This window comes from Sorex araneus, chromosome X (genome assembly GCF_027595985.1).
Source record: "Sorex araneus isolate mSorAra2 chromosome X, mSorAra2.pri, whole genome shotgun sequence".
In the NCBI taxonomy this organism is placed as follows: domain Eukaryota; kingdom Metazoa; phylum Chordata; class Mammalia; order Eulipotyphla; family Soricidae; genus Sorex; species Sorex araneus.
Genome location: NC_073313.1, coordinates 337,725,160 through 337,748,436, shown reverse-complemented (window position 1 = coordinate 337,748,436; position 23,277 = coordinate 337,725,160). Strand labels below are relative to the sequence as shown.

General features: G+C 39.7%; 1 protein-coding gene across 24 annotated transcripts in view; it reads left to right on the top strand.

Annotated features, from left to right (window-relative positions):
- MYT1L (myelin transcription factor 1 like) overlaps positions 1-23,277 on the top strand; it is a 513,839-nt gene that overhangs the window by 364,417 nt on the left and 126,145 nt on the right. For all 24 annotated transcript variants that reach the window (XM_055120044.1, XM_055120037.1, XM_055120036.1 and 21 more), the window contains one exon: positions 12,507-12,874. In XM_055120044.1, coding sequence (XP_054976019.1) covers positions 12,507-12,874 — 368 coding nt within the window. The remainder of the gene's footprint in view (positions 1-12,506; positions 12,875-23,277) is intronic.

Here is a 23,277-nt window from a genome sequence, read left to right as displayed (position 1 = left end):
AGGTTTGCTTTCCAGCATCCCATATGGTCCCCTGAGCACCGCCAGGAGTGATTCCTGAGTGCATGAGCCAGGAGTAAGCCCTGTGTATCATCAGGTGTGACCCAAAAAGCAAAAACAAAAAAACAAGTAAAATCAAGGCAATGTCATGGAGAGAACATTTATAATACTCTTTATAATGATCAGATTTTTATTTATTAATTTTATTTTATCAAAGCACTGTGATTTATAGGGTTATTCATTGTTGGGTTTTAGACGCACAACATTCTATCACCTATCCTGCCACCAATGTCAACTTCCCTGCACCAATGTTCCCAGGTTCCCTCTCCAACCCCACCCCACTCCCAGTCTGTCATCTTGACAGGTACCTTTTAAGTTTGCTTATTAAGTTTGGGTTCAATGTGACTGATAGCACAGCGGGTAGAGCATTTGCCTTGCACTTGCATTGTGGCCAACCCGGGTTTGATTCCTATCATCCCATATGGCCATATGGTCCCCTGAGCATAGTAATTCCTGAGTGCATGAGCCAGGAGTAACCCCTGTGCATTGCTGGGTGTGACCCAAAAAGCAAAAAGAAGAAAAAAAAGAGTTTGGGTCTGATGATTTCAATATTGTTGACTCTGTGGCTTGGGTATTTAGCTCTGATTCCCCAATACACCAGTGTACCTTGACCTTGTCTCCTGTTGTTTCTCACTGATCTTTTCTAACTGTCACCCCTCAACTCAATGCTTTTCCTCTCTTCCCTATACTTTGGGACCAAGGGTGATCTAGGCAACCCCTCCCCTTTTTTAAATCATTGCATTTCCTCATCCAATTACTCTAAATACCACATATAAGTGATATCAGTTTTTATTTATCCTTTTTCTTCTGGCTTACTTCATTTAACATAATGTCTTCCAGTCCCATCCACATTGCAGAAAATTGAATGATTTTATCATTCCTTACAGCTGAATAGTATTACATTGTGTATATATGCCACATCTTCATGATTGACTTATCTGTCACTGGATATCTAGGTTCATTCAAAATATTAGCCAGGCACAACAGGGTATCCAGAGCATCACTGCAGTGGTTCTGATACCCCTGGAACTATCAGGCCTCATGGACCAAAATTCCAGGCAGAGCACTGAATGATTAGTTCATTACTGCACACAACTGGACCCAGAGTCCTCAGCTCTACTTGGTGTGGCCCCTCTTTAAAATAAAATTGTAGGAGGGACTTTTTGTTTAAGCCTGTGCTCTTGCTTGAACACATATCTCACCTGCTTGTCTCTATGTCCTGTGCTTGCTCTTCGAGCCAGTGTTCTCTCTTGAACTTGTAGTCCCTTTTTCACCCCCTTCCCTTTTTCTAAGAGGCAGTCTTAAAAGATACTAAAGAGGTGGGCAAAGGAAGTAAGTTTTAACCAAAAGATCAAAAATTGCAATAATTTTGGATTTTTTGACGCTATCACTGGAAACTGAAACACAAGGAAAAAAGCTAAGATCTATGGCAAAATGGTTCGCAATTTTGATTTTGCTTTGGCTGTGGGGCCACATCCAGCATAACTCAGTGCTTACTCCTGACTCTGCACTCAGGGATCACTCCCAGGAAGCTCAGGGGACCATATGGGGTGCTGGAATCAAACCCCAATTGGCTGAGTGCAAAGCATGTGCCCTACCTGCTGTACGATCACTTCCACTCCTGATTTGCAATTTAGAATTTTATTCCTAGCAAATATGCAAAGACAGGACATTTTCAGACATTCAAGTTTTAAAACATTCCCTCTCCATGAATCCTTCATCAGTAAACTCCTGAGCATGCACCCCTCCCAATGATAGAGTCTAAGGAAGAGAATTCACGGGTGCAGGGAAGAGCAGCCCCAGACAGAGTGGGTAGGAAGGAGGACATTCCTCCAGAGAAGGAGTGGGGGCTCCAAGTAGGATAAACTTCAGGATGGAATAATTATATCGAGTATAAGAACTTATAAAGAAACTTCTTCAGGGTGAGCCCAGTAGTTTCATGTATTAAATTTTATAATCCTGGAGAGAGTTTGGGAATCAGAAATGAAAAAAAAATGAAGATAGAAAATTAAAATGTATTGGGATAAGGAAAACAAACTTATGTAGGTTATATAAAGTACTCATAGTATTTTATTATGTGACACCACCATGGCCATGATAATATCAGACTTTAGTATCAGTCTAACAAAAGACACATTTTGATACATTGGGAATAGCAAGGTGCAAAAATTTGCTTATTTAGTGGGGAAAGAGGGAAGATTGTGATGTGAAAGGTGAGCCTGATCTTTCAGAGTCAGGTCAATGTTTCGAACATCAAGAAGCAACAATATAAATATATAGTTAGAAAAAGAGCTATGAAAACCAAAAGGAGTCAGCTTGAATTTTTATCATTTCAATAATGCTTCGGAGAATGGCTATTTCTTTAAGGGTGAGACTTGTAGGTCTACTGCTTTTCAAACTGATTGCCTCTGCAGATTACGTGCAAACAAAACTAATTAAAAAACTAAGCAGAGGAATGTAAGTATGACTCAGCATGGGAAAGCTATTGATGAAATCTCAGTGGAGGGAAGACTTGATAAAGTTATAATTTTAGAAAATGTATTGGCTTTTAGGCAGGATGATGACAAGGGGAGAAGAGAAGATTTAGAAAGGTGTCGAGGAGGATATCCTGGTGTGGGGGAAAGCGGGGGACAAGTGGAGACTTTATGAAGGAAAACACCTGTTGGGACTAGAAGGTACACCTGACCTGGCTTTCCGGGCATCCCTAGTCCAGCAGTGCCCCAAGCTCACAGTTTTGGGGAGAGGCAAACACCTCCTCTCCTCTGCACACCTCTCCACACCACCTATACTTCATCTCTCCACACCCACCCAGATTCCACCTCCCCATACCCCCTCCACATTCCCACCTCTCCATATCTCCCTATACCTGCACACTCCCACCTCCACGTACCTATCTGAACCCCCACAAACTCCCACCTCTTCATACTTCTCTGACTCCCCACACTCACCTTTCCACACCTCTTCAACTCCTGTCACACTCCCACCTCTCCACACCTCCTGGACCACCTCACACTTCCACCTCTCCACACCTCCCTAACCCCCCATACTCCCACATCTCCACACCTCCTCAACTCTCTCATACTCCCACCTTTCCACACCTCCCCAAATTCCTTTACCTCCCACCTCTCCACGTCTTCTTAACTCTCCACACAGTCTCACAGCTCCACATTTCACAAACCCCCAGCCATGCCCACCTCTCCACATCTCCTCAACCCCCCATACATTCCCACCTCTCCACTCCTCCCCACACCCCAACTCATTCTCACCTCCTCACACCTCTCCACACCCCACCTCCTCACTTCTCCCCATGCCGCCTTATGACTCCTTTCCTTAGGGCATTAAGGAAACATGACACAGACTAAATATGATGGATGGTCTATAGTATTCTTTGTGCCTATACCCGTGTTCTCTTGTTTTGGGTGAATGAAGCGTGTGGTGTTTCAAGAAATGACCTAACAATGGAATAAATTATCTCAGTGCCTCTGGGAGGTGGCAGTACTGTGAAAGTCCTCAGTGTTTCCTAGTGTTTGCTTTTGGACAAAGGAAGGAAGGAAGAAGGAAGGGAGGGAGGGAGGGAGGGAGGGAGGGAGGGGAGGGAGGGAGGGAGGGATGAGGGAGGGAGGGAGGAAGGAAGGAAGGAAGGAAGGAAGGAAGGAAGGAAGGAAGGAAGGAAGGAAGGAAGGAAGGAAGGAAGGAAGGAAGGAAGGGAGGGAGGGAGGAGGGAGGGAGGGAGGGAGGGAGGAGGAAGGGAGGGAGGGAGGGAGGGAGGGAGGGAGGGAGGGAGGGAGGGAGGGAGGAAGGGAAGGGAGGAAGGGAGGAAGGGAGGAAGGGAGGAAGGAAGGAAGAAGGAAGGAAGAAGCTGGTACTGATTGCCTCTGTGGTATGCACATCTCATGCTCAATTGAACTTTTTAAATTTTTTGAACTTTTTAAATTTTGAAGGGAAAGAGACAAAGCTGGATTATTTCTGATAAGCAAAAAAAGGAATGATACTGCAAGTATATCATATTAATACAATATGTTAATAACCAGATAACTTATCTGGGAATTTGGTTTAGAAGACAGTACAAGCTCCAGGTGGCACCAATAGACTCAGGAGCCTAAGGCCAAACAATTGCTGCCCTTGAGTGTGTGGGGACACTTTTCTGAGTTAAATTCACTGATCATTTTGTTTTAGTTGACTCAATTCTGTGTAAGGAAATCCATATTTAATAATAGGCTACATCAATTAAAGAGATTTAAAAAATAAATTAAGTGTGAAAAAATAAAACTAATCTTTACCTTGAAAAATCATTTTTTAATTCTCTAAGCACATAGGTGAAGTCAATATTTTGAAAAGAAGTACATTGAATATCTTTTAATGCCATAATATTTATGTCAAGTTTAAAGCACACACACACATATATATGTGTTCATATATATATATAATCAGTCAGCCATTTGTTTATAACCTTCTACAGAGAATAAAAGAAAATCAAGTAAATATGTCAATATGTATTTAAAATTGTGAATTGGTTTAATAATGCATATGTTGTTGAAAAGATATATCAGAAAGACTTTTGAAAGGATGTTTGAACAATTCAGTGAATTGAATTACTTCTGAAATATTTTTAAAAGCTTTTGCACATTGTAAAGACCTAGGAGAATAGCCCATAAAAAGTTCAGCCGTACAAAGGCACATTATATTTTGGGAAGACAGGGTCTGTGTGTCTGCCCCTGCCTCTCTTTATTCTCCTTCCCCTCTCATTTGGGACTTTGCCCCCTTCACCTTCTCACTTGACCCCCAGGGAATTAACTTCACCATGACATCCTATGCTGATTTGGCCCCAAATGAATTTTTACCCAGAATAAATCGAGGCCCCTCAAATTCAGCACCCCTAACCATCCTGACCTATCCCTTCTTCAAGACCAACAAAATCCATGGTTCTGCTTTCTAAAAATAAGTGGGTTTGCCCAAGTTCTCCTCTGACATTTTAGCCAGAATAGTGATTCGTACATAGGGCTGGTCCTATTACATCAACAAACATCCCAAGAGGTTCCCTTTCTTGATTGGGAAACCTGAACCACCTCATCGTTCCGTGCCATCACGGGTTCTCCACCTTGCTGTAGGACTTGCTCTTTCTGCCTCTCTCTGTCTCTCTATAACTCCCTTATATATTTGTTCCTCTTTGGCAGCTTTCCAGCCCACTCTATCAGGGTAACTTCTCTGTTTTGTGTCCCAAGAAATTAAGTACAGTGTTTGCTCTGCTGAGTAAAACTTCCTGAACTAATGAACTAGCCAATCTATTCATTCAGCACGTATGTATTGAATACACTATTATGAACAGTAGAGAAACAAATGTGGTACTGTTTAATGGGGCCTTATAGTACATAATCCAGTAAGGAAGTGGAATGCTGTCATCCTTCTTTAGAAGAAGAAAGCCAGGACATAGGAGAAAGAGGGATTTCAAACACTTCGTTCAATATTACTCATCTGTTGTGACTTTAAGCAAGTCATTCAAAATTTTGTTCCTACATAATGGAGAATGATAATAGTACTTCATAGTGTCTGTGTTCAGGTTGGTTGAATAAATATAGGTGTGGGTTGTAAAACACCTGGTACTTAAGAGTCTGTACGTGATGCTGGTGCTGGTGCAAGCCAAGTCCCAGGCTATCACTCAGACTCCAGAATCAGGTTCAGATACTATCTCTATTACACCAAAATAATTATCCTGACACAATAGCACAATTGTGTTATAGCACAATTGAGGCGATTCGAACAATTCGAGAAAATCACCTATAAAATAAGAGGTTATGAAGAGTGTCTTGCAAGTGTCTGAATCCTCTTTGGCCTCTCTGCGCACTGAGTCCACTCGGCTGCTGCACGGTAGAGACAAGACCTGGCCTGTTTAGCTCCATGTCTCTTCTCAGTCGGTGTGAAAGAGAACTTGGGAGCAAAGCTACCCTACCAAACTAGCTTTTATAATTATTAAGCCTTTAGCCATACTTCATAATAAAATTGGGTAAGAATTAAAATTGAAATTAAAAAATAAAATTGATAAATAAAAGCTTGAAATAAAATCCAGTTAAAAATAACACACAGGGGGCTGGAGTGATAGCACAGCAGGTAGAGCGTTTGCCTTGCATGAGGCCGACCCAGGTTTGATTCCCAGCATTCAATATGGTCCCCCGAGCACGGCCATGAGTAATTCCTGAGTGCAGAGCCAGGAGTAACCCCTGAGCATCGCCGGGTGTGACCCAAAGGGCAAAGAAAAAAAAACAGCAGAGGGTCAACAAAGTACCCCAAGGGGTGGGACACTTGCCTAGAATGTAAAAGGCTCTGATTTCAATCCCCAGTGCGGTATGCACCCATAGCATCACCTGCCTCCCAGCACTGCTGGTTATGGCTCTATTTAAAAATATAGTAACATAAAAATTAGTCTTGAAAGTATGAAATATATAATAGTTTAAATACATATATGTTCATCATGGGAGCTTTAGGATCAAGAATTTTCTAGACTCGTCTATTGCAGTGGTGATTCAGGGTGAGCGCCCATAGATGGAGTGTTACCTGGGCCCTGTGATGCTCAGGGGTTGACGGAGCGGTCCCTGCCAGCCAGTGATGCTCAGAGTTCTGTGGTCCACACACAGTGATGTTCAAGGAATCATGTAGCATCAGCTACATACAAGGTCAGCTACAGGCAAGGCCTGTGCCTTACTCCCTATACTCTCTCTCCAGCCCCAGTAAGAGAAACATTTTGCAGTATCCAAAAGAGTATGATGATACAGAATAGCAAAATTTTCAGGAACATGGAGCTATCAGATGCAGTTATTCATTTCTAACTTTAGGAAACATAGTGAAGTTGGAACACACAGCTACCAGGATCTTATGAATAGTCATACTTCCTGATGCTGTGAAATTTCAACTGTGTGGGAAAAATATAAAAGGCACTTAGAATATAAAAATCAACATGAATATGGGGGACTATTTGAGAGAATCCATCAATGCCCTGTAGTTGCTGATCTGGCACCCAGGGCAGCCTCGAAACCTTGCTGATATGTAGAAGCAAGCCACCTTCTGAGGCTTACCCTGTGACCTTGCCTTGGCCTTCATGGAGGAAGGAATCTGATTTTGCCACAACGTGTGGTCTCAATTCTCTCAAGCACTTGGAGCAAAAGCCTGGAATTTCTTGAAGTTTGGGAAGCTTGAGTTATTGTCTAAGGCTTAAGTTATTGACCAAAATTTGCTCTTCCTCCCCTGCCCCAACCTGATTGTCTCCCTTTCAGTATCCAATATCCACTCCATCTGGTTTTGTAATGCAGCACACATTCATTGAGCACAACTATGTCCCTGAAAACCCGCAGAACTGTCTATTAGATATCTTTGTGATGACAACATGTTCTTTGATTGTTTTTTCCTAGTACAATCGCCACCAGCTGCACGTGCCAATCAGACATTTGAAATGTGCCTTGTGTGACTGTGAAATGAAATTTTTTTAAACTTCCTTTCACTTTAATGAAAAATCAACATGTGACTAGTGGCTCCTATTTGACATACAATAGTCCTAAGATATTATCATTAGTGAACATAGGTAATTTTCCTAGTCTAGTGAAAAGAAAGACAGCAGGTCAGCCCAAAACTATCATAGAATGTGATAGATGCTTTCATTTTAGGAGATGGAGATAATGATAATCTATTGATTAAACAAATATTCTCTCTGCACTTCTCATACTAAATATTCCGTTAACTACTTTGGCAAATACACAGCTATGGAGCCTATGAAAAAACAGAAAAGTAGAAGTAGAAATGGGACAGGAACAAGAATTTTAAATAGGCTGAACCTGGGCTCTTCCCACATGTGGAAGATATAAGTGAAGTGTCAGCACAGAACCTGCAAATGTTATTTACCCGGTGCTTCTCCATGGCACCCAGATTCCCAGTTATTCCTTTCATTGCTAATAAACTCTGCCCTTTATTTCATGTGCTTTCTATCAATCTGGGGACATTCTAGAATGCTTGGGTTGATTGTCATTTTAGAAAGATGATATGGGATGCTGACCCATGACTCCCTCTTCTGCTGAAAGAAGGGATGATACCAATTCTTCTTCAGGGTGAGAAATTTTTCTCCTGCCAGATTGCAGTCACCTCATCAGCGGACCTGATGTTCACAGCATGTGGGTTTGGGAGGCTCCACACTCCCCAAACGCATGTTCCAGTATTGCTTTCCAAGGCTCCACTTTGAAATATTCCCAACCACAGGTCTCATAGACCAAGAGACATCTGTCGATTTGACTAGGTTCTTGAACCACGTGCTGTTCATCACAAATAGAATAAAATCTGTCTTGTGGGTTTGAATTCTGTTTCCCTACCTAATGTAGACTGAGAGCTGGCAACCTAAGAGAATAGATAAAATAGTGTATGAGTAAAATGAAATTGGTGTGTATCTCAGAGAGCAATTTTATTTGTACCTTATATTAATGCTGGGACATCAAATGAGGTAAACAGGAGGAGGTGGAAGTATGAAACTGGCTAATTCCAAACAGTTGTAAAATGGAATCCAAATGATTCATTAACTCTTTGGTGGAAATAAAACTAATAAGAAAAAAATAGTACTTCTTGCACTAGTACCTATTTGATTAGATCCTAACATTTAAACTTCCCTGGGAAGTTCCAATAATGAGAAAACTGTATAAGAAGTTTAAAAATTTTAAAAATTGGGCATAGTAAGGGGATCCTTTCATTTTACAGAGAGATAATCTAAGACACAACTTAGGCCAGGTCACCCAGCATGGTATTAAAACTGAGCCTAGGATGCAGGCTTCTAAACCTGCACATCACTGCCTTGTGTTTGATTGGTTGTCTTATGTTCAGATCACTGTATCACTGTTACTGTCATCCCGTTGCTCATTGATTTGCTCTAGCAGGCACCTGTAATGTCTCCATTGTGAGACTTGTTGTTACTGTTTTTGGCATATTGAATATGCCACAGTTAGCTTGCTAGGCTCTGCAGTGCAGGTAGCTCGGTAGCTTGCGGGGCTCTCTCAGTGGACACAAGAATAGAACCAGGGTCGGCAGCATGCAAGACAAATGCCTACCCGCTGTGCTATAGCTCCAGTTATGTTCAGATGCTAAACCCAAACCTGATGGGTGAAAATGAGACAGAGATGGTATGTGGTAGCAGCAGCCTTCCTCAGACTTCCCTTCATTTCTCTCTGGGCCTGTACAGTCACATACACCTCCCTCACCGTTAGTGCTAATCTCTTTTTTCCCACTCCTCTTATGTCTTTCTTTTTAACTCTTCCACCTGCCCTACCTAGTGGGCTGTATGGGAGTGGATCAAGTTGGCACCAAGGATGGGCAAAAAGCATACAATGGAAGACCACACAACAGCATGGACAGAAAAACAAGTTGGCAGACCTCTGCAGAGACGTCCTGCTTCTAACATCTTAGTGTTCCAACCTCCATGTCAGGAAGCAAGACCCCAGATAGCCATAGTGCTGTATCTCACAGCTCACATCCCTTCCCAAGGCTCTGCTACAGATACCTAGTCTTCCAAAAATCATAGAAACCCAGTGTATCAGGAGGGAAGTCCTTGTGTGTTCACATTTGTTTGCAGGATCTGTTTGTAAAGACAAGCTCCAATTTCCTACTCTAAACTTTACAGCTGGTCTGACCAATAAGTGATCTATCTGATTTGGGGGCAGCAAAGTGTGTGTGATTATGTATGAGTAAGAGAGAGAATAAAACAACACTCCTTTTTACCTGTTTTAGAGCAAGGGTTACAACCAAAGAAGTGCCCCATTGGCAAGTTGAAGTATAAGCATTTGAATAATATAGCCAAAGAGCACAAAGTTGCTGCCCTCCATCATGTCCTAGAAATCTGGGTGCATTCCGGTTATCTGTTTTGATAACAGTGAATGACTGTTGTGAAGGTAGCTTTGATCAGAACCGTAGGACCCAAGTGGGTCATACACAGACCCCTGAAAGAGGAAGCATACTTATGGTTCAATTTAATGCTATATAATATGAATAAACACAAACAAAATATCTTTTGCATGTCCACTTGATTCTAGAACCATCATAGTCCCCATGTGACTCATAGAACACGTAGTGTCAGGTAGGGATTTGATGTGCTGAAGGAAGAAGGAAACAGTTATTCAAGGTGTGGCATATTTTTCTGAGGTGACTGCCTCAGGCTTACCCCCAATACATGCAAAATTCCACATAAAAGAAATCACAGATACATTTTTATTTCAAATAGAAATACCTATAACCCATATGTATTTTTTTCATTGTTTCTGGTTATAAATATGCTTATTCTGATATGTTTTAAGAGTTGATCATTTTTTAAAAGCGTGCAGATGATTCTAGTATTTCAGAGTCTGTATAACCTTAGAAATTGCTCATGGTACTCATTTTACCAAATAAAAAAGGGACATCCAATTTACAAGAGAGACTTACCAAGTCACATATTACTATTGAGAGGGAGTCCTTCAGACTTTGGGCACTATTCCATGTTAGCACGCTTTAGATCACAGATCAATGTTATCTTTATTTAACCCTAAGAATCCCACACAAAAAACTCCCAAGAAAGTGCCATCCTGATAGTAGAGTGGGCAGGACACTTGCCTTCCACACTGCCAACCCAGTTCCAATCCCCAGCATCCCCCAAAACAAAGCTCTCAGCCTTCTATTCTGTCATTGTAAATTCTCCTTTTTTTGTTTCAAATATAGTGAAATATTCTTTCTGTGAGTGGAGAGGTAGCTTTGGCCATACCTGGAGTATTCAGGGGCTACTTTTGGCTTGGTGCTAGGGAGTTATCCCCGGCAGCACTCAAGGGACCATATTTGGTGCCAGGGATTTGAACTGGCCACAGCCTCATGCAAGACAAGTGCTTTGCCTTCTGTTCTATCTCTCTGGTCAGTAAAATATTTTTTCCCTCTAGACGCCTTATACATATATCTCAGCTTCTCTTCTTCCTGGGTAGTTGCTAGTTCCTTTGATTGGTCATCCTGTTTTTCATGATGCAATTGCAGTACATATTGTTTTCATGGGCTAGAGCGATGGCATAGTGAGTAGGGAACTTGCCTTGCATGCAGCCAACCTGGGTTTGATTCCTCCGCCCCTCTTGGAGAGCCTGTCAAGCTACCGAGAGTATCTCACCCGCACAGCAGAGCCTGGCAAGCTACCCATGGCGTATTGGATATGCCAAAAACAGTGACAACAAGTCTCACAATGGAGGTGTTACTAGTGCCTGCTTGAGCAAATCAATGAACAACGGGATGCCATTGTTTACATAGTATTTGTCACACTTAGAAATTGTTCTTTTTCTTACCTTTGGGCCATACTCATTGGTGCTCAGGGCTTAGTCCTGGCTCTGAGATCAGGGATAACTCTTGGAGGGCTCAGGGGACCATACAGGGTGCTAATGATCAAATCTGGGTCAGCCTTGTATAAAGCAAGCACCATATCTTCTGTACTATCACTCTGGCCCATAGTTATAGGATTTCCAGGAAGCAAAGAAGTGATTAGCAAACTAATTCTGAAAAGTTGCCCTTTCTTAAAGAAAGATTTTGAGCTCCTACTATAAGGCCTTCCACTGTGGGCCTTCTGAAGGCCTTCTATTCCAATTTGGCCTGTTTCAATGTGATTTAGTGGTGTCTTCTAATAGCAGTATGTTCATCTTACATAATGCATGTGTGGGGGTGATGGAATTGAAATTGATACTGCTTTACATATTTAAACACATGTTCTCTTTCTCACCAATGGAGGTGCATCTTCTCTGAGGAGGTCATATGTATGAAGGCATTGCTTTATATTTAGGCTATACAAATAAAAATCTATCTAATGATTTTTCATAACAAATATATTATTTCTATTTAAAATATTGACATTTTATACAGGATGCCTGTACATATTCTTTTAGAATTCATAGTATATATTCTAAAGGTGCTTAATACATTGAATTTGTGTGGTCAACCACATTTCATGTGAGTATTCATGCACCATCATCCTCAATTTTATTAGGACTTCCATGCTGTACAGCCTGGAATTAATGAAGAGGTAGGAGAGGAGACTAAATAGAACTGGTAACTAGGCAAATGGAAGCTATACTTGTCAACTCATTCCATTAGCAGATTTTAGCAGATGTGAGAAAAGGTGTGTGTACTTTTCTTCTGCCAGCATTTGTATGGATGGCATGCACATAACAGTCTTGATCAAGGACTCCTACTGCTCTGATCCTCAAAGAGAGTAACACAGATATCTCTCTCTTTCTCTCTCTCTCTCTCTCCTACTTCCACTCTCTCTCTCCCTCCCCCACCTCTCTCTCCTTCTCCCTGCCCCTTCCTTTCCCTCCCCGCCCCGTCTCCCTCACTATCTCTCTCCCTCTCTACCCCATATGCCTCTCCTCTCCTCTCCCCCACCCCACTCCACTCTTCTCCCCCTTTTCCTTTCTCTCTCTCTGCAGTGTGTATGGCTGCCCCTTGGCCAAAAAAAGAAAAACACAAGATAAACAGCCCCAAGAACCTGCTCCCAAACGGAAAGCTTTTGCAGTGAAAGCTGACAGCTCCTCAGTGGATGAGTGCTATGAAAGTGATGGCACTGAGGACATGGATGAGAAGGAGGAAGAGGAAGAAGAGGAGGAGGACGAGTACTCTGAGGATGATGATGAGCAGAGGGATGAGGATGACGAAGATGAGGAGGTGGACCGAGAGGAAGAGGAGGAGCTGGAGGAGGAGGATGAGGATGATGATGAAGATGGAGAGGATGTAGAGGATGAGGAGGAGGAAGAAGAGGAGGAGGAGGAAGAAGAAGACGACGAAGAAGAAGAAAATGGTAATCTTTAAAATATTAGCAAAGTATCAAATGGTGATATGGTCTAGTTTTTCAATGAGCATTGCCTGGTGTGAATATTGTTGACACATTTTATTTGCCATATAAACAACTGGGCCTGGTTAATGCTGAAAAGAAAAACTGTTTGTGTCTTGTTAATTTTTATTTTAAATATTTCCATTAAATTGTGTTAGATATTAATTTTTAATATAGTTAAGTTGCTATACAGATTGGTTATCATAAAAGTGCTCTGAGATATTTCCAGTATAAAATTTGTTTCACTTAGCAACATTTATCCAGAAGTTAGGATAGCACACCTAGTCTTTCATTTTGAGTCCTCTTGGATGCTCCAGGAGATACAGTTATGAACCAAAATGGTGCTGTAGGGAGGAATTAACCCACCTGCCTTCCGGCTTAGGAGTTTTGTGTGGCCCTTGAGATATTACTGGTGAGGCAGATTTTGTCTGTCAATAGCAAAGTTTTACTTGGGGACCACCAAGTAGTAGGAAGGGAAGGATTATTGCTAAAGCGAAATAATTAATTGACCCATCATCTGCTTCCATAGTCAAAGACCTCATTTCTGATCTGGGGCATCTAGCTTTTGTCAGTAAGACATACAATTTGAAAGTTCTGTGGACACAAGGCAACAGATATGTTTTAGGCACTAAATTTATTATGACTTCAGCTATATATGCAGTTTCTTTTAGTGTCAAACTCAAAAATATGACTTTAAAGCTAATCATTTCATTAGTCATTTCTTTTCTAGAAAGAATTGGGAATTTTCTAGAGCATCCAGTCATAGTCTATTACAGGCTTAGAGTTTGCCTTCAAGAAACATAAAAACATGTTTAAAAAGTGAAGGGAAAATTTCTTTCTTACTCTTCTTCCTTGGGCTCAAACAAAGCTCTTGAAGAATCTGAATTCCGGGAGAGCTACTTTCTCAGTACAAAGGACAGTTGTTTCAGCCAGTGGAGACAACTTTTGTAGATCAGGTAGGTGTTGAGTTGGTTGTTGTTAATTAGCCCCATTCGATGGGTATAAATTAACATTCCTCCTTCAGAAGGCATTAGCAGTTTGTTCCCAAGAACCTGAATTATATTAACTAACCCTAGTGGCAAAGTTCTCTCAGGGATTAGTAAATAATTTACAATTACTTACATAGCTATACAAATATATCTCGACATATACATGCATATACATATATGCACACACATAAATTTTATACATTAAAGTTTAGTCCCAAAGATGTATTTTCTAGTTTGTCTCGACATAACAGAGCTTGGCATTGTGAGGCAGTTCAAGTCAAGTACCGGAACATATATAGGTACAAATATCACAAACTTATGAACCTAAAAACTGAGTTAGTTATTATCACTATTGAGGCATAATAAGGATTAAAAAATAGTAGCTCTGTGAAATAAAATATTTAGGAATATAGAGAGTAGATCAATTTTGAAAATTGTGCCTTACACTATAAGAAATATGTGCAATATAGGGAGGAATCATTAATTATTGAGACTGAATTGTGGGTTGGTCATGGCATACTATAAAGATGATACTACTCTTTCACATCCTCACTCTATGTTTAGGAAAGAGTAGACATAAAATAAGTATTTAAAAAATTGGGGTATGAGAGATGCATAAATATTTATTATTTTCACAAAGATATTAATCACATTTTAGGAGTTCTCTCCATTTTCTAAACCCACACTTTCAATTTAATTTACTCAGAGCCAAACTGGAAATAATCTACCTTAAAAATCCAAAGTGACAAATTTTTTAAAAGTAGTCACTTTCTACCTGAAAGAACTTTAGCTTGTGACTATACAGATCTTATTTTTTATTCTGACCTCAACATTTAAAATCAAATTGTTTTAAAAGGTAGGATAGCAAATGAGAACTGAATACATTTTCCTAGAAAATTCAAGTATGTGATCATAATAAGTGGATGCATACTAGTAGCATGAAACAAACAATTATAGTGTCTATTCCATGATTCTAATCACATGGAGTACCAGCACTGTGATTTACACTTAGGTGTTCAGCAAATATTGAGGCTGATACGGAAGCATGTAAAGAAGTGCTCATTAGTGGTAGAAAGCAAGTATATTAAGATTTTTTTTAAACATCAGTTGTTGGGTTCCTGATTTTAAAATTCATCTTCAGTATTGAGATTCCCAACTAGGACCTTTTAATATCATCTGATATGTGAACTTTAAATAAATCGAAAACCATAAAATTTTATGAGTGTATTAGACTGTCTTCTTCCACGGTGAGACAAATATATCCACTTTGCTGAATATTGTTGGCAGTGAAGAATAATGTATGCACATAATGTACATAATGATGGACTCCCTTTCAGATACTTCATTTGCAAATCTTAAATCCCAAGGGGTTTTTGTGTTCCCGACACCACCATCATGAAGAAATTCTTTAAGTTGGTGGTTTTCAGTCTTTTCAGTCTGGGAACCCATGGTTGAAAACCACTTTAGACTGCACAGCAATGATCCACCAAGAAGCATCCTTTATTGTAGTTAGTTCACTACAAGTTTTCTGCAGGCAGTGCCAAAGTAATGCTTAAAATTTAAGTCAGACAAAAGTATATCTTCCTAGGAAGAAGTCATTTTAGAGACCTGATTCCTGGAAGTAGTTTCCACAGGTTACTGTAAAGGAGAGCAGTATTCTTTGGAGAATCCTTACCCTAAACCAGCATACCAAGACCACATCTACCAATGCCAGGTATAGCTCTTCCATGTGTTGATGCCCCAGAAATCCCATAATCCTTCAGGGTCAGGGATCTTCAGAAAGATTCTAGAGCCAAAAACAAAAACAAAAACAAAAAACCCACTCATCTTTATAAACAACCCCTAACTGTGTTTACATTAGTAAAATAAGGCTTCAAAGGTCTATGTCTGTCAGTCTGCTCCTTTCACAGCCTCACTTACCAAATATATTCTCTCTTGCTGTTTAGTTTACTTACCGCTTACTTATTGCTAAATTTAGTGTCAAAATTTAGCCTTCGGCAAATATGAGCTTCTGCCATGAGAACAACATATCTGGTAGGGAAAAAAGACAGGCTTGGAGGGGGCAATCGATAGCCTGAGTATCTGTCTCCATCCTGCCTGGATTTAGCAGAAATAGTACATTTATGAGCGTGTATTCACAAAATAAATGTGGCACTTTCTCACCATTCATGTTTGGTGGCCAGACCATTTTCCCACCTTGGATGGTTGATGGCAACTGACAAAAGAAGGAAAAAATGGGAAGCAGGCTGGTTGGTGATCAGTTGCCATTTATTCCAATCTAGCCTTCCTCTGCCTCCTTTAAGACTCATTCACAGCCCATATTCTTCCCCCTACTGTCCTTCATGCTAGCTTCCTGGTGCCCAGTCTTGCAGCCTTAGTCAAGAGCCCAAACCCCAAGGTTGGAGGTAGCAACTATACCTAGGTGAGGTAAGGCAATCAACATATGTAAAATCCTTCCTTCTGGGGAAGCTCTTCTAAGACAAAGATCTACTCCTGCTAGGAGATCCACTCAAGGGCAGAATTTCATCTAAGGGCATACTTCTTTCCTTAGTTCATGAACAATCATCTTAGATTTACTTCTTAATAATCTTTCTAGTCATTTTGTACAGATACATTAAGAGATATATTAAACTTATCGGGGACTCTCCTGGGGACATCTCTCTACAGTCCTCAGGCCAGATTAGTCTTTCCTAATCCCTGCAGGGCCTTTGTTCAATTGCCTACTTTTCTTTGGGTCATGAAAGAATTTGTCCACAACCATGTTCTTAACTGATTTTAAGTTTTATGGCACTTGGCCTGTCTTGTTTCGATAACAGGGTAGCTTACAGCTTGCCCTGGGTCCATCAGTCCCTTCGTCAGGACCCTGCTTTGGGGGTGCTAGGAACTAAGGGCAGCTGAGGCTTACATTGGGTAAATATGACAGATGCCCAGGAGTAAATATTATTTGTAGTCAATTAACTCCCAAGTTACAAAATCATCGCATTAACTGTCTTCCTGTCTCTATACAAAAAGGGCATTGCTTAAAGTAAACTATGCAAAGGACATAAGGGAAAGAGAAAAGCAATATTTCACTTACAAATACAAATCCAAGATCTCTGGAGAATTTGACATTACAAGTCACAGTTAATGGTTAGGGGAAATAAGTGATTAACAAATAGGGGAAGCAGAGAATGGAGAAGTTAACGATGAATACTGAGGAAATGGGAGTGCTTCTGGAGCATTCTGATAGGTATACTCAGTATACCTAAGTTCCTTGAGCGGGGCCATGGAGAAAGGACAAATCAATGTTATCCTACATATTCGAAATTAGGGGACATAGTTTCTTGTGTGTGTCGACCCGAATTCTGGGTCCCCACATTCAAATGAACCATCATGTGCCTTGATTTATACTTACAGTGACAATTACATCCAAGAGCTGTCAGGAGATTCCTTCCAAGTTGAAATGCACCTTTAAATTTTGTTTTCATTTAAGAGCTGCACAAATTGAAGTTAACAAAGGAGAGTATTCAGCACAGTGAGAGAAACCCACTCCAGGCAGTGCCATGTTTACACACGCACATGCATGAGTAGTCCAGGGTCAGCTAGCACAAAGCAATTAGCACATCATGATGAAGCCACATGGCAAAACTGATGCTGATGAATAGATAGGAAGCCTCAAACTCATTCTACTACTAAAATGACATTGTTCCTTCACAGAGTATTTCCACATTTTATTATAAATCTAAATGTGAAGTTGATTGGGAGGTTTTCATTGAGATCAAACAAATATAAGCAAACTCCACATTATTATCCTAGAAGCCCACAAATTACAAGTGGACCAATACCACGTTGAGAATTGGGTATTTATTTAATACCAAAGATTTCCTAATATTATAGTTACATATGAAACAAATGTGTATAAACTGCATTTAATATGCTATGAAACATGCAATAGATACAAGAAAGCACATTTGTAAAGGGTATAGTAGTATACAATAACACACGTATCTGACCTTCACAGTGATCTTGTAAAACAGCTGGGGTAGAGACTCATAGAATTGAGGTTCAAAGGAATAGATTATTTTCAGTTAGTAAACCTCTGTTGCTTTCACTTACTATCTGAACTCATGTCCTTTTAATAGATCCCTGCTTACTTGAATAACATGGAAGGAATCTGCATAATCCATACCATATTATGTGAAATCCATATGGAATTATTCAAAATTATATTAATTTTTAGGTATTATATCATAAGATGGTCTTTTGAATGAAGAATTTTATTTCTAAAATATACCACAATAATCAAAGTCTAAATTTATTAAATAAAAATTTATTAAGTTAAAAATTTATTTTTCAAGGATCATAAAATTTTTATTAGCAGATTTTATAGATGGTTTGCTAAGTATCTTTTTCAATTGTTATGATTTTTAAAAGATAGATCAAATGCCTAATATATCATGATTTATTTTTCACAGCAAGAATAAATCTTTAAATAATATACCAGCACATCTGTGTACATTTTTACAAACTAACTTCATCTACGTGTATATATATATATGCACACACATGCATGTGTACATATATATGTATATGTACATATATATTCATTATATATATTCATCCTCATAAATACTATTGTATCTGCTTGTAGACAGGAGGGGAAAATGCCATAAGGAATAGCATAGCAATTTGCTTTCCAAACTAGAGAAAACTTCCATGTTCACGTCCATATTTAACATAAAATTTGTTTCTTAATATGTTCTATTTCTGAAACACAGTTGAAAAGATGTAAAATGTTTCCCTTTCTATTCTTTATAGAATCCCAGGACTGTTAAGTGCTTAGCATTTTTTAAGATGATTGTCTTGACCATAAGCTTAAATTACATAAAATGCAAATGCCTTCCTTTTTAAAAGGTTTGCCTGGGTCTTTAGCCAGTTGTTCTACATATGAATCGGTCAAAGAGAGGTGGTAGTATTTTGGGAAATTTGCATTCACAGAGGAATTGGGTGGCTTGAGGGAAAATATGAATAATTATGTTAAGAACCTTCATGAATGTAATATGATTGCTTGAGGCAAAGCAAAGCAAGCTGACCGGAGGCAGAATACCAATGTGTCCTCTAGAGACAGGGGCTGCTTTTGTTAGGACTTCTCTGCCAGCTGCTGGAATCTGTACCCTGTGCTGTGGTCAGCGCCTATAGGCCTGATTTGGGAGCCTGATCCTCACAGCTGTCCCCGGGAAAACACTCCATCCCCTACCTAAGTTGTCATTCAGCAGGACATCTCCTCTCCAAAGCCACTCAACTTTGAAGGAAATTACAGATAAATTAAATTAAAGCCTACCCTGTAACATAAAGTCCTCCTCCCAGAAACTCTTCTTTTTAAATGAAATTTTTAGAGATTTTTTTTTCAAACAGGATGTTTACTAGGTCTCGAGTTATTAAAGCATCTTGACAGATTGCAATAGGTAGGCTTGCATTTTTATAAGGTGACAGAATGGAGGTGACAGAGGGTCTGCGTTGCGGCCTCTAAGTTTCCCAAACTCCCTTTAGGATTGTTGTTCTCCATATTGATTAGCCAATTATCCTCTTATGTCGTTCTCAGGGAACTGTCCCTGATGAGGGAGGCAAGTTGAAATGCAGACAGACTGTGAAAATCAGAATTAACCAACCAGTTTTCTACTGTAGTCAGCAGAAAAGGCAATGAGTCCTGAGACCAACATAGAAACAGAGATGATGCGTTTAGTATGCAAGGTTTCAGCTTGAGAGCGGCTGCGGATGCAGTTGGGAGAGGAAATATAATGATTTTTTATCATATTAAAATGAATCTTTCCCTATGTCTATGAAAGTGTTATTTTAGGGAGTTTAGCATGTGGTTATGTTGAACTGTATAGATTGTCTTCTGGGAATGAGGGACACAGAACCAGACATTTATAGGTGTGGGTCTGTGATGAAAGCAACACTTTCTCCATACAAACTAATTTTGCAGAGTCATGAAATAGAATTATATCTTATATTTTCAGATGCTTCAACACAAACCTGAAAATTTGCTGTGAACATAATGTCATGTGTGTTTAAGACACAAACAGCATGCATAAAGCACTGGGAAGATCTTTTTCTATAGTAATAAGAAACAAAGGAAATAATAGACTAGAGCTAATATGATTTTATTCAATTTGTTTATAAGGTCCACTTAGAGAAGTTAACATTGTAGTTTCTTTGTCTAACTAGATTTATTTTTATTCTAAATGCGAATGTTGCTTTTGTTTTTGTTTGGGGGCCCTCTCTGGTAGTACTTGAGAGACTGTGGTTTTGGAGACTGAAGCCAGGCCTCTACATGCAAAACATGTGCTCCAGTCTTTAGGCCATTTTCCCAGCTCCCAGTTACTAGTTTATGGAAGCATATAATAGCCTGTAGATAATGGAAATATAAGACACACCTAAGCATGAGGTGTATGTCAGCTCTGTTGGAACACTTACCTTTAGCAAGTGATTTATTGGACCTCAAATTGCCTTCTAAAGATTAGGATGATGGGATCTACCTTTCATTCACCTTATGGTCTTCTTTGGAAGCTTAAAGTTACAGTATATAGAGATGCTTGAGAGGTAAGCAATCAGAATGTAAATGTACAATTGTGAATGTGTTTAGCTTTGTATCACTCTCCCATGCATTTACTCAAGTGCTTTTGTAATTCTGATTTGAGAAGGAGGGATGTACTCTACCCAGTGCTCAAAGATTACTCCAGGTGTTTTGCACAGGGGTCACTCCTGGTGATGCTCAGGGGACTATATTTGGTACCAGAGATTTATCAGAGGTTTGTTGCATGTAAGGCAAGTTCTGAAACTGCTGTGCCATCTTTCAGCCCTTCTTCTGTAATTCTAAGCCCAAGGTTTATGACTATGTAGTCAGTGTAGTATGTACATTAATGAAAAGACTCCAAGCTTTGCGGCAGTTTATTTCTTAAAATGATATGTATTTTCTGTGCATCCGGAAGTACACTGTGTTCCAGGGCCCAAAACTCAATAGACATTTCTCATTGCCCCATAGAAATTTTGAATTAATATGAAAGAGGACAGTATACATGGAAAAATATGAAGTATAGTTGTTTACAGAAGGCAGATTAAGAATTGATAAGCAAAGATGGAGGTTTTAAAGATTTGAATTTAAGAATAAGAATAAGAGTATTCAGATATGAAGGGCTGTCAAACTGTACATGAGTTTGTCAGGGTAGTTGTGGTATTAACTCTGGAAGTCTTTAGAAATAACTAAAGTATCATCCCTATTATAAGGACATATATATATATATATATGTGAATTTATGAACAGTTTCCTGAATTCTCTCTCATGTTTCCCCCAAAGTCCTCATCCTCATCTGGGTAGTGGCATTTATCTTAAACTCATTCTGTAAAAAAGAAAGATTAGAATTCCCTTTCTTTCCTTTCTTTCCTTCTCCCTGTCTTACAGTGTGACAGTATCAGCATCACAAAGACAATTGTGCTCTGCTGAACTGGGTGCTCAAGGTCATGAAATAAATTCAACTAGTCTATGATCTCTGTATATGTATGAATGTGGGATGTGTGTGTGTCACAGAGAGAGAGAGAAAGAGAGAGAGACAGAGTGAGAGAGAGAGAGAAAGCCAATCAGTCTCACTTGAGAGCTACTGACTTTCAAATAGCTTGTTCTCTGGGTTGGGGAGAGAACTTTCCTCTTCAAATATTTCATTATACTGTTGAGTGTGCTTTCAAAACCAGCAGCAGAATTCTCCCCACATTTCCATCATTCCCACCTCAGTAGGTGGGGATTTTGCTCTATAGCCATAGATCTCCCCGGAGGTGTGAAATGGGGTGCACAACTCCCATCCTTTCTGATAAGGACAGGATGAAGGGTGAGATGTACCCTAGATACATCTGAGGCACATTGGAAAATTCTGCAATTTTCCACTTTTCTTCAGCCATAGGGTAGGTTCTTTGGTATCAGGGATTCAGTACAGGTATACGCCAACCAATTCTGCCTTCCTCACTGTGTTTATTCACTGAGGAAACAAATGTTCAGGAGCACTTTCTATGTGCTCGACCATTTAATGTATCATGAACTAAGCTGTTTCTCAAGGAGTCATAGGGATCAGGACTTTTCAGGCCACATAATCAGAAGTGGAGATCATACTCTCAAACTAGGACCCAGAACCCACTAATGGCCACAAAATGTGGGGACATAAGAACCATTTCACATGGGCACAGTAATCTGTAGTAAATAGTAAATGGTAAATGGTTTGCATGAAGTGTGTGTAATATCAATGTATGCATAGATTATATATTTGCTTATGTATATTACATAGTATAAAAGAAAAACTGAGCCACGGGGGATGATCTCAAAAGGCTGAGTCATGCCCTAATGCACAGACACAGAATGCTACCACATGAAGCCCTGGTGGACCCTGGCCTAAGCATTGAACCCACATAGCCAGACTTAGAATCAAGAGGAGTAACACTGTTGGGAACCCTCCCCCCAAAAAAGAAAAAAAGTCAATAGAACAAGGCTGGAGAGATAGTACTTTGGTTAGGGCACTTGTTTGGCACATGTTCAACGTGGGTTTGATCCCTGGCATCCCATATGGGAGCCGGAGCACTGCCAGGAGTAATTCCTGAGTTCAGAGTCTGAGCATCTTTAGGAAACAAGAACAAACAAATAAATAAAAATCAGAGTTCAGTTCCAGCTTAATGTCTGTGCCCTAACCCTGTACTAATTAATATGGTAACCCTTAATCAAAGGTAGCTATTTTAGTTTTCAGTAGTTTAGGAAACAAGTTTACTTAAATAATATTAACACGTATGGTTTATATGTACAAAGTTACTGTTCATTCACTATAAGCAAAGTGCCCAAGACCGTCTACCATTGTCCTTATTTCATTTCTAGTCTGCCTTTTTCAAAGGTGCTTACTTAAATATAAATAAAGGCAATGCTTTTGTTTATTTTAAATGATGAATGTATCAGTTTAGTATTGCAATCACATAATATTAAGTCAGTTTTGTCTGTCACATCCACAGGTTTTAATGGACATGGGTTTTAGACAGCAGATACAGGCCATTCCGTAATCTTGGGACATCTACAGGTTTCCAAGTCTTGATCATCTCTCTCTGTCATATACCCAGATGGCATAAATGATGTTTATGGAAGTTGTGTCTCTGAACTCGTCTAATGTCTCAGACACAGCCTCATGACTAGACTAAGCACAGGCCCCTGTGCTTACACATAGATATACTCAGCATCCTTGTCTTATCTAGTCCCAAGACCTAGAAGAGGCATATACCTTCTAAAAAATTATCATTTCTTATATGTTCAGTTTCTGGATTTCTCTTCCTTTGAATCACAGTGTGTTTGATCACTGAAAGAATGCTGTTCACTAT